The following is a 16,558-nucleotide window of genomic DNA, read 5'->3' as shown; positions in this document are numbered from 1 at the left end:
TAAAAAGGAAAATTGTTTTTCACTTCATAGCCTCACAAAGACAAACATAAAACTCTTGATTTTGATTGCATTATGCCTTTTCATAAACAATTCTACGCACCAAGCCTGCAGCCCTGGTACTGTTATATTTTCATTATTTGCTCTTCCTTTAGGAGAGCAAATTGCATAAACCGTTTTATAGGTAAAGTACAGCTGTACCTGCTGAACCTGTGTGATTGAAATCCCGGGCTACATCAATCAGGCACGGTTTCCCAATTTGTAGGAGACAGAGAAGGGACATAAACGTTTTCAAAACTAGGTGAAGACCTGAAAGTCCCAAATATAACAATATAAAAAACCATACTGCCCGTTCCAGCTACACAATTTAGATTTTCTTAAGGGGCTGGAGAAACTGGAAACCATCAGTACTATGTGCTATGGAAAATTTATGTGTTTTGCTTTGGGGTTTTAGTTAACCTTTAACACTTCATCATGCTGAAACTGAGCGATGACCATTGGACCAGAAGTGCTTAATTATTATCCCAAACCTTCTAACTTTGGTATTTGATTTTGGAATAGCCCTTGAGACTCACTGGGCTGGTCATGTTACCCCCCCGTGTTGCAAAAGACAAGTTTCCTTACTGTTTTCTTTATATTTTTCAGCCTAGACGATTCATGTTTCTAAGCACCACCTCTGTCAGATTTGTTAACAGACAAAACTCTCTTTCAAACAAAAGACGTTGATAAGGGAATTATTAAATTATACCTAAAACAGAAGCAAGCACCTCGGAAAATGTTACCTAACCCCACACCTGTTCCTGGTAACTTGAGAGCATTTTTCTGGATAACAAAATCATTACAGCATAAAGTTCCTTGATACAAAGAAAACGTCTGGTTCATAGTAAGGCCAACTGTCCATCCCTGTTCTCCTTGTCTTGTCCTAAGGCTGGACCACCAAGTTGTTACGCTAGTGTTCAGACCGACTAGGAAGCATTGCGATGTAGACTTCTACTGGCTCAGAGCAGCTTCACCCTAAAGTACAACCCGAGAAGCTACTGTTTATGGCTCCTAGAATACACACACACACTAAAACCGACACACAGACGTAGAAGGGATTTGTAAACGTAGAGTGAGATGATGCAACATTTTTACTACTTGTTCTGTGCTCTCCCCAAACCCCCACCCCCATCATAAAATCAGGATCTTTCCGTACAAATGGGTTATAGCTCACAGAACAGCAAATAAAAATATATATGTGTGTCTGTGTATATTATCTAGAGAGACGCACACAAATATATACACACACACAAATATTTTCACCTGCAAAATACAGGGCCTGATGTCAGTATCCCCCACCAAATGTACCATAACCACACGTATCTGTGTTCTGCACTGCTCAGCTTTCTGAGAGGCAAGCTTAAATTATATACGCACAGACGCACACAAGTATATTGTTACTGCTTCTGAAAGCAACGTGTGAGGGTGGCAGTAACTGAGTACACATACAAGGAGAACGTTTATTCCAAGTACCAAGGTGACTGCTGGCAGACAAGGCTTTTGCTGCCCCAGAGGAGGGTACGTGGAGGTCAGCAGCAGTGAAATGGATGAGGCTTTATGGAGGGCAGCATATCGGGGGAACGGTGTTGAAATGTTCAGAGAAGATTTTCCAGAGCGATGCATTTTTCCTTTGCACACTGAGCGAGCCCCAGCTTTCAGTGTTTGCTCCTAGGGTAGAGTTTATGCTTTCCTAGTGAAAGAAATATAAATATTTTAGTCATGTGCCCCAGGAGCATGAAGCTACGGTCTACGGCTCATTTCCTTTGGAAGTGAAATTCTGGAAAGCACTGTTCACAGCTCTGCTCTTGCAAAGTTCATAGTGCTGCAGTGTCTGTCCAATCTCTCAGTCTAGTGCTGGCCACGAGGGGATATAGAACCTCTGCAAGGAGCCCTCTAAGAGACGCTCCATCCACAAAGACAATTTGTTTAGTTTCCTTTTGATGTGTCCAAAGTCTGGGCTAAAGGAGACTTTTCTCAGCGTCTCTCCAGAGGGCGGAGAGTTTGGCTCCTCACAGGCTTGCGTTTTCTCATCGTCCACAACAGGCTGAGCCTTGAAGAGGCAGAAGTATTTTTTATGGCCGTTTAACGCTAGCACATAGCCAGTGTAGTCACGTTCCAGAAAGTGCTCATCGTACTGGTAGGCAATGGGGGCTACGTCCTGAGCAAACTCCAGGAGATATTCCAACCACTCCCTGTGCTTTTCGATGTTCAAGAATGAGAAGTGAAGAGAGCTGCTTCTGTAAACAATTAAAAAAAAAAGTCACAATTAGATTCCAGGAGCTACTACTTCTATCTAGCAAATGTTACAGGATTCACATGCCAATATATAATGGATACCTTCAACTGAGTTGTCAGCAGAGGTGAACAAAAGTAAATTAAATTAGCGACAGAATTCAAATATACATAAGCCCAGAACAGCAGAAATTCACAAATGGCTATCTGACAAAACTTATTCTCACTGAATGGCAGTACAAATGCATCAAGATCCCAGGAAGACATGGCAAGTTCACTCAGCAGGGAATGGTATGTTCTCAGTTACAACAGGAGGAGGTGACAAGTCACTCAGCAGAGGCAACGTGGCTACACTCACCATCTAATGGCAAAAAGGATGTGGCATTATCCCCCTGTGTGCCATCAAGCTCTTATGGATAGCAATTGGGCAATATCCTTAGCACAGGTTAGGATAAGAGCAACAAAGGGCACTAACCACCAGTACAGAGCACGTAGATTTTGTCCCTCAGCCAGCAGATGGGGCAGAGACTCTAAGAGATGTGAGAGGTACCTTATAAGAGGCACCGTGCAGTCACTTGCTCTTCAGTATTCTCTGTCTCCAGCAGATGGGGCAGACTCTTAAGAGATGAGCTCTACCTTATAAGAGACAACGTGCAGTCACTTGCTCTTCAGTATTCTCTGTCTCCAGCAGATGGGGCGGACTCTTATGAGCTCTACCTTATAAGAGACACCGTGCAGTCACTTGCTCTTCAGTATTCTCTGTCTCCAGCAGATGGGGCGGACTCTTATGAGCTCTACCTTATAAGAGACACCGTGCAGTCACTTGCTCTTTGGTATTCTCTGTCTCCAGCAGATGGGCAGAGACTCTAAAGAGATGAGCTCTACCTTATAAGAGACACCGTGCAGTCACTTGCTCTTCGGTATTCTCTGTCTCTAGCAGATGGTAAAAGTTATTCCATGAAGCAAAGGATTAGTCTGGTCAGGTAGCTCAGGCCTAGTTTGAAAACTGGTCAGAGGGGTATCCAGAATCCTGCCAGGGGCCACATTCTTGGGGGATATTAGAGGAGTCCAAGTCCTGCCCCATACCCAGTAGACCTCTGGGGGTTTTATTTTGGAGCATCTTTTTCCCACTCCCACCATCACCACCATCTTTTTTCTGATAAGGACTGGAAAAAAAAAAGACTAGCAAATTAAATAAGTGAATGCACTTCTGAGTCAATAAGAGGAAATTGAGCTGTATTCGGAAATGGATAGGGAGCCAATGAGGTGGTTTGAGGAGAGGGCTAATGTGAGTGTAGCGACACTGGTGGAATCTAAGTCATGCAGCAGAATTTTAAAGGGGAGAGAGATGGTTTAGTGGGAGACCTGTGAAAAGCAAGTTGCAGTAATCTAAGCATGAGGTGTGGCCTAGTGGTTAGGATGGTGGACTTTGGTCCTGGGGAACTGAGGAACTGAGTTGGATTCCCACTTCAGGCACAGGCAGCTCCTTGTGACTCTGGGCAAGTCACTTAACCCTCCATTGCCCCATGTAAGCCGCATTGAGCCTGCCATGAGTGGGAAAGCGCGGGGTACAAATGTAACAAAAATAAATAAATAAAAAGGAAACATGAATATAAAAAGTAGATATTAATTTGGGGGGAGGGGGCACACTGGCAACCGTAAGAAGGAACAGAGGGAGGGGGCTTCCTAAGCTATTCTGTCCTTCCTTTTCCACCCAAGAGACTTGATCGTGTTGGAGCAGCCTAGAGTTGTACCTCTGAAGCAGTGCAGTGACAGGCAGATCGGTGCATATGGCGATAGAGGATCAGATCTGCACAGCTGCAGCAGCTGTTGTATCGGGCAGATAAAGGTTCCATTGGAACACATTAAATGCTGCTCCTATTGTAGAAGTCACCAGGACAAAAGTTAGGATAAACTTAAGAAGTGGCCAACCAGCTGTTACCCCAACTACTTCGTCATCCCAAATGTCATCCAGCCCATCTTGCATTTGGAAGGAGAAAATCAGGCCCTGTGGGTTCCACATTTCCAAATGGAGATATTGTTGTCAGTGATTTCAGTAGTACACAATGGAGAGTTTCTTACTACACTAAATCTCAAAGACGGGAACCTGCATATTCAAATGTGGATGCCGCATCAGAAGCTTTTAAAGCTTGCTGTTCTGGGCCACCACTACCAATTCCAGGCACTTCCTTTCGGACTAGCAAGAATCTACGGAAGGGTGTCTGTTCATACAGTTCCTTTGGTTTCTTCCGAAGGTGGGTGTCAACTTTCCATCTCAATTAAGTGGTCATGTTACTGTCATTTCAGGAGGACGACTGTGGAGATGTACATAAGTGAAGCCATACTGGGACAGACGGAAGGTCCATCAAGACCAGTATACCGTTTCCAACAGTGGCCAATCCCAGGTCACAAGTACTAGCTACTTAACATTTCTAAAGCGCTACTAGGGGTTACGCAGCGCTGTACAATTAACATAGAGGGACGGTCCCTGCTCAAGGAGCTTACAATCTAAGAGACAAGTGAACGGACAGTCCGATAGGGGCGGTCCAATTGGGGAAGTCTGGATTTACTGAACGGTAAGAGTTAGGTGCCGAATGCAACATTGAAAGAGGTGGGTTTTAAGCAAAGACTTGAAAATGGGCAGGGAAGTACCTGGCAAGATCCCAAAACAGTACAATATATTTTATGCTGTTTATCCTAGACAATAAGCAGTGGATTTTCCCCAAGTTCATTTTAATAATGGCTTATATGGACCTTTTCTTTTAGGAAGCTATCCAAACCTTTTTTAAACCCTGCTAAGCTAACTGCTTTTACCACATTCTCGGAAATCACAGGTTATGAATCTGGCTACTAGATTTCAGCCATAAGCATAAACTATGGTCCCTCCTTCCCCCATCCCCAGGGGCTATGAAACTGTCCTCTGTGGCATCTGTAGCCAAACCATTTAAAAACCCAATTCAGGAATCAAACCAAGATCTTCCTGCAGGTGTGGCCTGAAGTTATATGAAATGATTTTAAGCAATCAGGTAACATGAATTCTCAGAAACAATGAATAAGTCTGTACAAACCCTGTAAACGTATAGACCTCCTGTGCAAATTTATGCAGTAAGCTGGCCTTAGTAGAGCTGGATAGAAATGAGAACCACATTAATGTGCCCAGGCCGGAGGCGAACCAGGTTACTGGTGTAGTTACGTCTGTGAGCTCGGTACTTCCACAAAGCCCTTTCTTAGGAACCTCTGTTAGAAAAGAAATGTTGAAGGTGAGGGAAGGAACAGGTGCAACCTAATACACATCCTTTAATGTGCATCTACCATGAGGCGAAGCTTTCCAAAATATCACAAGAGATACATTTTATGCCAAGAGTCTCCAAATCTGGTCCTTGAGGGCTACAAACTAGCCTTTAAAAAAAATTGGATTTCTCTCTGTTACTGGCCAATAAACACTTTATTATAACATACAAGCATACATTTTAACTCGGTATAAGACATATCCATTTTATGAACCTTTTTCTGTGTGTAAAGAATCTTTATGCACTTATATAAAATCGTGAGGCTGCCACCTGCTCACCGTAGAAATCCTGAAAACCACACCGGTTTTGTGACCCTGCAGGACCAAATTTGGAGACCGCAATCTAATTCCTTCATGGAAATCAGCCACGGAATAGCCCAACTGCTTTCACACAACATTTCTTGAAAATGATGGCAACCTCCCCATTAAAAGCTTTCACAAATGGACACAAATCCCCAAGACAGAAACAGCCAAATGTCACATACTGAACATAAATGAAACATACATACATTCCTGATCACTGGGAATATCGGTTCACATTAGCAGGCTGATGCTTTCAATGAATAATGCAGCATACAAAGTTTAATGCAAGCTGTTATTTGCATAATAATGATTTGCTTTGCATACATCCCTAGCATTATGCTGTATTATTGGCAAATAACTCACATTATTGTCCGTTAATGTGCGTTGTCATAACATGTAATACAGCTTAGTAAATGGGACCCCAAGTTTGCACCTAAGACAGCAGAGGCTGATGGACTTGCCCAAAGTCACAAGGACTGTCAATGGGATTTTAACCTTGGGGTCTCTGGTTCTCAGCCTGCTGCTGTGACCACTAGGTTACTCCGAGCAAGTAAACTGGAATAGGACCTGGACCTCTGCAGAAACTGCAAGAGACAGAAATATAGCAAGGATGGTCCAGGAAGGAGAAACAACCAATGATCAAGTGTGGTATTTTAATCGGAGGAAGACCCAACTTGGCCAATTTTCAAACAGCAGCCTTCATCAGGGGTCATCAGATTCTTAAATAGACAATGCAACATGGTTGGACACAATTTCCTGCCAATGCAATGACACTTCTTCACAAGAACACATTGCACTGGCAGGAGACTGTGTCCAGCTGTGTGTTTATTGTATTTTTCTGATGAAGGCTAATGTCGAAACTTGGCCAAAGTTGGGTCCTTCTCTGACAAATGCCTCACTTGCATCATTGGGTTGCTCCTCTTTCCTGGACCATCTTTGCTGTTTTTTGTGTCACTAAGTTACTCCTCCTCCTGTCTGTGTAGGTCACAGACAGAAGGGGGAGTGGAAATACTAAACCTGGATGTCTCTGTGTAGGTCAAGCACAGAATATGTGGTACGGATACCAGACCTGGGTGTCTCTCTGGTATAGGTTGTTTCATTGGCCTTTTCATCCTTTTCTGTAGTCTCTTCTTATCTTGAGAATTAGTTCTCCTCTCATCACTTGAAGGTCACTGAAAGCAACACCGCAAAACAGCATATTAAGAACTTTGAACGGGGGTTGCTAAGTGACCTACAACAAAGAGCTAATACTTCAAACATTTATTTATACTCTTCTTACCTGAATGCCTGAACAATAACTGTCCCAAAGAGGATGAAAAGCGCAGAAAATATCAGGGAAAAAGGGCATCATTTCTCGCCTGAAAAACGGGAAAGTGCAACATCAGATGTTTTCCATCATAAGACTGCCATACTGGACAGACGAAGAAGGTCCATCAAGCCCAGCATCCTGTTTCCAACAGTGCCAATCCAGGTTACTAGAACCTGACAAGATCCCAAAACAGTACAATACATTTTATGCTGCCTATCCTAGAATACGCAGTGGATTTTCCCCAAGGCCATCTTAATAATGGCTCAATGGAATTTTCTTTTAGGAAGTTATCCAAACCTTTTTAAACCCCGCTAAGCTAACTGCTTTTTTACCACATTCTCTGGCACGAATTCCAGAGTTTAATTACATGCTGAGTGAATAAATATTTTCTCCTGTGGGTTAGCAGGATTCCAGCTGGTTTAGTCTGGGTTTCTTTTTGTTTTTTTTCTGCATTGCACATCCTGTGGTCTCCCCCAGTTTTAGAGCAACTTTCTACATGATCAAAGTGTGTATGTAGAGATGCCAAAAGAAAAACTCTGATGCAGGTGATGTACAATGTCACAGAATGACCTCTCCCCAGAATACTGAACACGCTTATGAAGCTTTGTTTAGAACATATCTCAAAAAGAAAAGCAATATGACAAAATACATTGTGTTGTCTGGCCTTTTTTTTTACATAATTGAAGGGCATCGATATTCAATGCTGATTTAAGCAGCCAAAAACTGTTCCCGGCCAGTTAAATCATTTGCTCATGGCTATCCGCCGATATTTAGTGGCAATCAACTGGTTAGATCCGCTCAGTATCATTATAGTAAGCTCAAACACATCCCTATCCTGGAGGTGCGTACTTAGGTCCTATTTCATAAAGAGAGGCAGAGGCCTACTTTTCTTTACAAAATATCAGTTTACTAGTAAAAAAGCCCCGTTTCTGATGCAAATGAAACGGGGGCTAGCAAGGTTTTCTTCTGTGTGCATGTGGGAGTGTGTGTGTCCCTGCCCTCTGCCCTCTCTCCCTTCCCCTGTGCTGTCTGTCCTCTCTGTCCCCTCCCCCCTCGGAGTCGAGTCCTTCAGTGTTAAGCTTCCTGCTGTGCTTGTGTTACAGAGATAGTGAGGGCTTCTGCCCTCTCTCCCCTCCCCCCTCTGAGTCCTTCACTGTTACAGAGAGAGCGATTGATTTCCTTCACTGTTTGTGTTACAGAGAGAGCGAGGGTGGGGCAGACACTCATGGGGAAACCGGATATCTCTCCCCCTTCACACTTCTGGCTGGAGGCTTCATTTAGAACGTTGGTGGTGCCTTTTATATATAGAGATGTAGCTTACCCATGCCTACATTGCAGGTGTAGAAGTGGTATGAAATGCTCATAGCTAGATTTATGAAGAATGCTTGTACATTCTAAGATTTTACAATCTGCCACTAACTCCACTCATGAGCATGCTCTTTTGCAAAGCCTGTGTATACTTATAACACCAAATTACTGCTTGTATCCCAAACACTATTTAATCTCATCAAACATATAAACGGCGAGTGACCGTACTCACTCGCAAATGCGCAGTAGAGACATCCCTCTCTGCCCCGCCCCCGCTTCAATACGTGATGATGGGGGCGGGACAGAGAGGGAAGTCTCTACTGGCATGCTGCAGACGCCGGAACCGCTCCCCCTCCCCCCCCTGGAGTCGCCGCCGCCCCTCCATCTGGCCCGAGCACTGTGAACTTACATCAGCACGCAGCAGCAGGCACATCAGCAAAGCTGCCGTCGGGCTTCCTTCTCTGCCTTTGTCCCGCCCTCGCCGACGTTACGTCACACGAGGGCGGGACACAGGCAGAGAAGGAAGCCCGCCCCGACGGCAGCTTTGCTGATGTGCCTGCTGCTGCGTGCTGATGTAAGTTTACAGTGCTGCTCGGGCCGGGTGGAGGGGCGGCGGCAGCGACCGAGGGGGGGGCCTCGGAACCCCCCCCCCCCCATTCCAAAAGTAGCCCGTTTTCACGGGCTCAACAGCTAGTATATTCATAGATAGCATCGATCACAACAAACAGCCATTGCTATATATAACTCCTCATTATTTCTTGAACGGGGATCATCAGATTTTTTTTGACCACCTCCACCATCTGGGGACCAAGCCCCAGTATTACAATGGTGACGCCCACTTCTTCATTGATCAACCTGCATGAGATCTTAATTCTTATTTTCTGTACTTTTTTTTTTCTTTTTGTATCCAAAAGTTCTTATGTAATTCAATTATATTCTTCTTCTTAAAGCAGTAATTCCAACTTCATAACACGTTTTTGTATACAAACAATACTCATGATACTTCTTAGCTTTGTAAACAGTTTTCAGCAGCTGTGTTTCTCCCAGTCCAGGTTTCGATAATCTTCTCTATATGCAGCCAGGCTCCTGCCTGCTTAAGTCGCCTGTGGTTGCCTAACTCCCAATATTCAGTGGCACTAAACCAGGCAGTGCCACTGAATCTTGCCTATTAACTACCCATAAAAAAAATGGGCAGGGGGGATGAGGAAGGGGAGGGTGGGGAGATAATCTGTATAAATTTGGATTGGTGTTGAAGTTAAGGTTGAGTTGTTTATGAGTTATGAGTTTGAGTTGTTAAGAGTGAGTCTAGTGATGCATGCCTCTTCCGTGACAAAGATTAACGAAACCCGCACAAACCCGTGTTTTCAACCCCAGTGCCCGGATGTGGCCCAGCACTGACTATCCGGGAATAACGCTGGTGGCTAAAAAAAAAAAAAATGCTCACCACCGTCGGCTGAATATCAACCCCTAAGTTTCGCTATCACAAGTTACTGACAATGGGCACAAGGAACACGATTCATAATTTCACATGAATGAAATGAAAGTGGCAGTGATATGGAACATATAAGTTCTGTCCGTCAGAATAAGTATTTAGGAGCGTGCACTCAAGTTTTCTGGCACAAATTAATAGAAAATCAAATTATTCTCTTCTTTTCCCTGGTAAGTCCACATTTTTCTTTAAAAAATAAATAAAATAAAAAAGTGCTCATTCTAAAAAAGTGTGTTTTTTTTAAGAAAAACACATAAAAGTAAACCAAGGAAGCTGACACGCACCAGTTGTTATGGAACAAACTGTCCCAGCAATCTGACCAATATTCTAAGGCACTGTAGATCCAACGCAGGAAAAAGACCTGTCAAATAACAGAAAACCATGTTAGAAAACTGCTTCCAGCATTAACGCATTATAGCGACGGGCCACATCACCATACAAAAGTCAGTACAATGTAAGACACAGCCCAAGACCAATGTGTCCTGCACCCCCCCTCCCAACCATCTCTCTACGGAACATCAAAAATGCACACAACCAGTGTCCTGATTCATGCCAGCAGCTGCATCAGCGAACACCGTAGGACATGGTACTGCCTCCATGAGTTGGGACAATCAAGCAATGTTATTCTCTGGTATCAAAAGTCAAGGAGTTTTTGAGTCATAGTACTCAGTCTGTTTTACTGCAGAATGCTATATCAGGTGCATTCAATACAGTTTATCATAATATACTATTGAGTAAACTAAGTACGTTTGGTATTTCTGAAGTGGTTCAGAAATGGGTAGAGGGTTTCCTAAAAAAAACAGACAATATTGTGTTAAGAAAAATAATTCTCTCTCATTTAGTTGGCGTTCTGGGAGTTATCTTGGATACTCAATTGATACTGGAACCTCAGATAAATCATTTAAGCAAAAATATATTTTTTTAAATTATGTCAATTGAAAGTAATTAGATCTGCTTTTTTCCTGAAAATTTTCAAGTGTTGGTACAGACTATTATTCTACCTCAATTGGACTACTGTAATGTTTTATACATGGGACTACATTAAAAACTTTTAATAGGTTACAGCTTTTACAAAATACTACAGCGAGTGATACCTATAATATTACACCTATCCCTGTCCCATTTATGATGTAAACTGCACTGAACCCTGAATAGTGGGTATTAGCGATATATAAGATCTGAATTGAATTTGGATGAGGTAAATTTGATCAAGCAACACCACTGTTGAGAAACTTACATTGGTTGTCCATTATACATAAGTTGAATTTAAGGTTGCATGGTTAATATTTAAAATTTTACATGGTTACTGTCCTCATTCTGTCACTTTACATCCATTTCTTATATTCCGCCTATATTGTTAAGTTCAAGGCGGATTCCATATAAAGAAGCCAGAAGCACAAATTCTGGGAGAGTACAAAAGAGCACATCAATACTTAAAATATAGACACAGTAACAAGAAAATCCTAAATATTAGTTCCTTAGGATTAGCTGGAATGGAGGCGTCATCTAGTGGTTAGTTCAGTGAACTAAGAACTGGGTTTGATTCCCACTGAAGCTGCTCATGACCCTGGGCAAGCCACTTAACCCTCCACTGCCAGACAGATTCTGAGCCCTCTAGGGCAGTGGCTTAGCAGGGGCTGGGCAGTGGGGGCGGTCCGCCCCGGGTGCAGGTTACTTCCTGTTCCTGGGCAGAGGGAGCAGGAAGCCAGTAGAGCCGACAGGCCGTGGCTGCTCTCTGCACCTTCCAGCAGCCAAGAATGCACGGGGGGGGGGGGGGGGGGGGGGGTGCACAGCGGTGATCCGCCCCAGGTAGCAGCCCACCTAGGATTGCCACTGCTCTAGGGACAGGAGAAAGTATCTGTATACAATATGTAAACTGCTTTGGTTGTACCACAAAAAGGCAGTATATCAACGCCATGACCCCTTTGCTCAGGATTCCTCCCCTTATCTAGCCTAACTTCAGAAAGAGCTACACTCCACTCTTCCAAATACAAAAGGTCTGTCCGCAGTACTTGGTAATGTAGACAGGAGCAGATATGGGAACAAAGTAAACACTGGAAATTCATGCAGGGTGAGAACTGCATGGAAAAAAAAAAAAGAAAAGCAGAAGAGAGAAAAAGAAATCCACTAGGAAGATCCAGCCTGGCTTATTTAGGAGATGAAAAGCAGCCTATGACCTGCAACGAAACAGAAGAGAGGAAACAGCACAGCACCTACTAGGGAGAGCCAGTCTGGCTTACTCAGGAGAGGAGAGGAGAGGAGAGGCGGCTTATGACCTGCAAAGATTCAAGAAGCTGACATGGCAGAAGAGAGGATGCTATGCTTCACCATCTCTCTACGGATGCAGTGCAGACTGGACCCGTCAGCACTCCTCCACCCCCCTCTCAGTATTTTGGCCCATCCCCTTGGAAAACATACTGGCGCGAGCTCATCGTTCAGGTCCTGCAGCACCATTTCAGATGACAGCAAACTGGGGTCCCTCCTCAACTGGTCCAGGTAATCCAAGAGAACAAACTTGTTTTGTTCACTTCCACTCCAGATGTCAGCCAGAGTTTTGTAGACCACTCTTCCTACAGAGTTGCGCCGCTCCAAAATTACCACCTGCCCAAACAAATCAAGAAGTCATCAGAACACAGTAGAGGATGGAAGAAAAAAAAAAAGGCCAAATGATCCTTCTAGTCTGCCCAGTTATCCCCGTTCAGCCAGCTGCTAGACAATGCAAGACTGCTTAAGCTGTATGTAGACAATGCCTTTGTAATACTTAACTTCGATTACTGTAATGCTTTATTTTGGGGTTTATCAAATAATGTGATAAAATCACTGCAGCTTGCTCAAAATGCAGCAGCTTCTCTCTGGTATTTCTAAGATTTGATCATGTTCTCCAATTTTAAGTGAACTACATTGGTTACCAGTTAAATGGTGCATTCAGTTACATAGTTACATAGTAACATAGTAGATGACGGCAGAAAAAGACCTGCACGATCCATCCAGTCTGCCCAAGAAGATAAATTCATGTGTGCTACTTTTTTTTTATTTGTACTGTCCTCTTCAGTGCACAGACCGTATAAGTCTGGCCAGCCCTATCCCCGCCTCCCAACCACCAACCCCGGCACAGACCGTATAAGTGTGCCCAGCACTATCCCCGCCGCCCAACCACCAGCCCCGGCACAGACCATATAAGTATGCCCAGCACTATCCCCGCCGCCCAACCACCAGCCCTGGCACAGACCGTATAAGTCTGCCCAGCACTAGTCCCGCCTCCCAACCACCAGCCCCAGCACAGACCGTATATGTCTGCCCACACTAGCCCCTCCTCCCAACCACCAGCTCTGTCACCCATTCTAGGCTAAGCTCCTGAGGATCCCTTTCTTCTGCACAGGATTCCTTTATGTTTATCCCACGCATGTTTGAATTCAGTTACCGTTTTCATCTCCACCACCTCCCGCGGGAGGGCATTCCAAGCATCCACCACCCTCTCCGTGAAAAAATACTTCCTGACATTCTTCTTGAGTCTGCCCCCCTTCAACTTCTTGAGTCTGCCCCCCAAGGTACTAACTCTTTTTTTTTTTTTTTAAAGCACTGAACAATGAACATCAGCTACTATTTTGAGGACTTATCGCTCCCCACATCCACCATGATCAGCAGATAAACCGATCTTGGAAGCGCCTACTTTCCGTCATATACGGTTTGAGGAATAGAGACTAACCAACCATGTTCTATGTTGAGGAGGTCTATTTGTGGAACTCTCTTCCAACAGAACTACGTACTATGAAGGACTGATGTGAAGTTTCAAGTATTGCTAGAGGCTTTTTTATTTCAAATGTGACGGAATCTAAAACTGTTATTTGTTTATAACCTTTGTTATGAATTTCATTAGCTGAAATTGGGGCTCATTTTCAAAGCGCTTAGACTTACAAAGTTCCACAGGTTACCTTAAAAATCGGTGCTGAAAAACCACATGCTTAGGGCGATTCTATAAACTAAGCCTAAAATTAGGCGCAGTTTGTAGAATACGCGCATGTGCCGTTCTTGCGACTAAAACTTAGGTGCAGATCGGGTGTATTCGCTTAGTTTTCTGAATACCTACAACCCGCCCATTCCACGCGCATTAGAATTTACACGCACCGTGTTATAGAATACGCCTGGAATGTTGTGGGCATAAATTCTAATTAGAGTCAATTAGTGCCGCTAATTGGTTGTTAAATACCAATCAGCGCTGATTGGCTTGTTAATTAAGTTGTGTGCAATTTGGCCATGCAGGCCAAATTATTGCACACAACTTAAGGCGCCATTTATAGAATGTGGGGGTGTCTAAGTGCTTTGAAAATATGCATCTATGTTTTGGATACATATGCTATTTTTATTATGAATGCTGTATTGTGAACCACCTAGCACATAGGCTAGTGCAGTGTAGAAATTGTGGAAATCCTATATAATAATTCTCACCACCAACGTTCTAATGTGGGACTGTCTGTGTCCGTGGCTCCTGGAGTTGCTGAGCTAGGCTCCATAGCCAGGATGATGTCACTAACAGCTGATTCCCAGGCAGGAGGAGTCCCTACTTCTCCCCCTGCCTGGGAATCAGCTGTCAGTGCGCCGCTCCCTGCCACTTCAGAGCAAGTGGCAGGGAGTGGTGCATCAAAAAACTACAAGCGCGGCACCACAGAAACCCCCCCCCCCCCCCCATCAAACACCCCCTCCCCCTGCCTGGGAATCAGCTGTCAGTGCACCACTCCCTGCCACTTCGGAGTGGCGCATCAAAAAACTACAAGCGCAGCACCACGGAAACCACCCCCCTTGGCGCATCACCCAATCCCCCCCCCCCTCCCGGCACATCAAACACCCCCTCCCCCCACCCGAAGCACATCCACCCCCCAACCCCCCCCCCCCGGCGCATCAAACCCCATCGCCACCCGCAGATGCCAGTAGTAACGCTGTGTGGCCACTGCTGCTTCTCCTGTTGAGCAGCAGCGGCCGCTACAAAAAGAAAAGAAGTAATAAATGTTTTTAAACCCAGCCCAAATCATTTGCAAATGCCCGAGTCTTACAATGCAGTCTCTGCAGCCGCTCCTCCTCTCGCCTCCTCGTCACTGCCCCTGGAGTAAGACCCCGGAGGAGCAACGTGACGTCACAGGCAAGAGGAGGAGTGGCTGCAGAGACTGCATTGTAAGACTCGGGCATTTGCAAATGATTTGGGCTGGGTTTAAAAACATGTATCGCTTCTTTTCTTTTTGTAGTGGCCGCTGCTGCTCAACAGGAGAAGCAGCAGCGGCCGGACATTGTTACTACTGGCATCTATGGATGGCGATGGGGTTTGATGCACCGGGGGGGGGGGGGGGGGGAGAGGGAAGGGTCGCTGGACATGGATGGCTAGAGGCGGGGCAGGGGACAGGGAGGTGGGGAGGGGGTCCACACTCACTCACTGTCTCTCACATACACTCTCTCTGACACACTCCATCTCTGTCACACTGTCTCTCACACAAACACACACACACGCTGTCTCTGTCTCTCTCTCATTCTCTATGACACACACACACCATCTCTCACACACACTCTCTCTCTCAAACATACACACTCCGAGGAAAACCTTGCTAGCGCCCGTTTCATTTGTGTCAGAAACGGGCCTTTTTTACTAGTAAATAAATATTACCAAAAGACAGTGAACTGGAAGTAAGAGTTTCTGAAAGCCTGTATAAACTTACAGCAGACTTTCCTTGGTACTTCTCCAGGTCAGCCAGCAAAGCAGCAGTGAATTCCTTCTGTCGATCCTGAAACACTTGCACAAACCTCACAGTGTCTTTAGTATTGGCCAGAGCAAAGGACAAGAAGTTATAGTAGGCTTTTGCAAACTGCTCTCCCTCTCCGGTCAGTAAGACCACACAGTACCTGCAAGACAGAACAACAGCCTTTTGCAACCTTCAGCCACATCTGGAAAGAGGATGAAGAGGCGAAGGTGACTATTTTATCCCTTTGTTGCAGACTTGAGGCTAAAGACGTGCAGTTCAGTAGTTAAGTTTAAAGGACTAGACTACAACCCCCCCCCCCCCCCCCCCCCAAGGTGTCCAATCAAGATCTTTTGGTTTATTTTTCTTAATTACTTTTTCATTATTTCTATATTTATTATTTCACCTTGACAGTGTATATCAGTAAAGCAAACATTTACTTTAGTGCATTCTGAATTGTACATTTTACACAGCAGAATGTGAAAAATATACAAGAGTGTGAAGACACTTGCAAAGTGCCCTACGTTGAAGGACCCTCATAACACATAGTACAGCTCCAAAAGGCTGGTACAAGAGTGACCAGGGTGATTCCAAAGGTAAAGTTCCAAAGATGGACCTAAATCTATCTAGAATTTCTCCTGCTGAAAACTGGTAGCAGACAACAGAGAGAACAGAGAGAGAGCAGAAAAAGTCTTACTTCCTCTGCCGATGAGACTTCCTGACGGGGCACAATTCCTGGAACAGTTTCTGATTGGTGAGTCTTGCCACCAGCAAGAACTTGTTGTTGGAAATGAAGTCATCGATGGTCTGCTTTTTCATACCTCTTGCCTGAATACAAAACAACAAAAGCAGAAAATTGAGCAAAGCAG

At 44.6% G+C, this 16,558-nt stretch overlaps 1 protein-coding gene across 1 annotated transcript in view; it reads right to left on the bottom strand.

Moving 5' to 3' along the window:
* Positions 1-909: 909 nt before the first annotated feature.
* The window catches only part of DNAJC16 (DnaJ heat shock protein family (Hsp40) member C16), a 34,862-nt gene continuing 19,213 nt past the window's right edge, over positions 910-16,558 (bottom strand). Inside the window, 12 exon segments of the mRNA XM_030185897.1 lie at positions 910-2,273; positions 5,337-5,401; positions 5,403-5,461; positions 5,464-5,505; positions 6,925-6,993; positions 6,996-7,021; positions 7,131-7,202; positions 7,204-7,218; positions 10,251-10,327; positions 12,385-12,567; positions 15,669-15,852; positions 16,387-16,517. Of these exon segments, the coding sequence (XP_030041757.1) occupies positions 1,880-2,273; positions 5,337-5,401; positions 5,403-5,461; positions 5,464-5,505; positions 6,925-6,993; positions 6,996-7,021; positions 7,131-7,202; positions 7,204-7,218; positions 10,251-10,327; positions 12,385-12,567; positions 15,669-15,852; positions 16,387-16,517 (1,317 nt within the window). The 3' untranslated portion in view covers positions 910-1,879.

The sequence above is a fragment of the Microcaecilia unicolor genome, chromosome 13 (genome assembly GCF_901765095.1).
Source record: "Microcaecilia unicolor chromosome 13, aMicUni1.1, whole genome shotgun sequence".
Lineage (NCBI taxonomy): Eukaryota > Metazoa > Chordata > Amphibia > Gymnophiona > Siphonopidae > Microcaecilia > Microcaecilia unicolor.
Note: the sequence above shows the minus strand (reverse complement) of the source record. Positions and strands in the feature narration are given on the sequence as shown.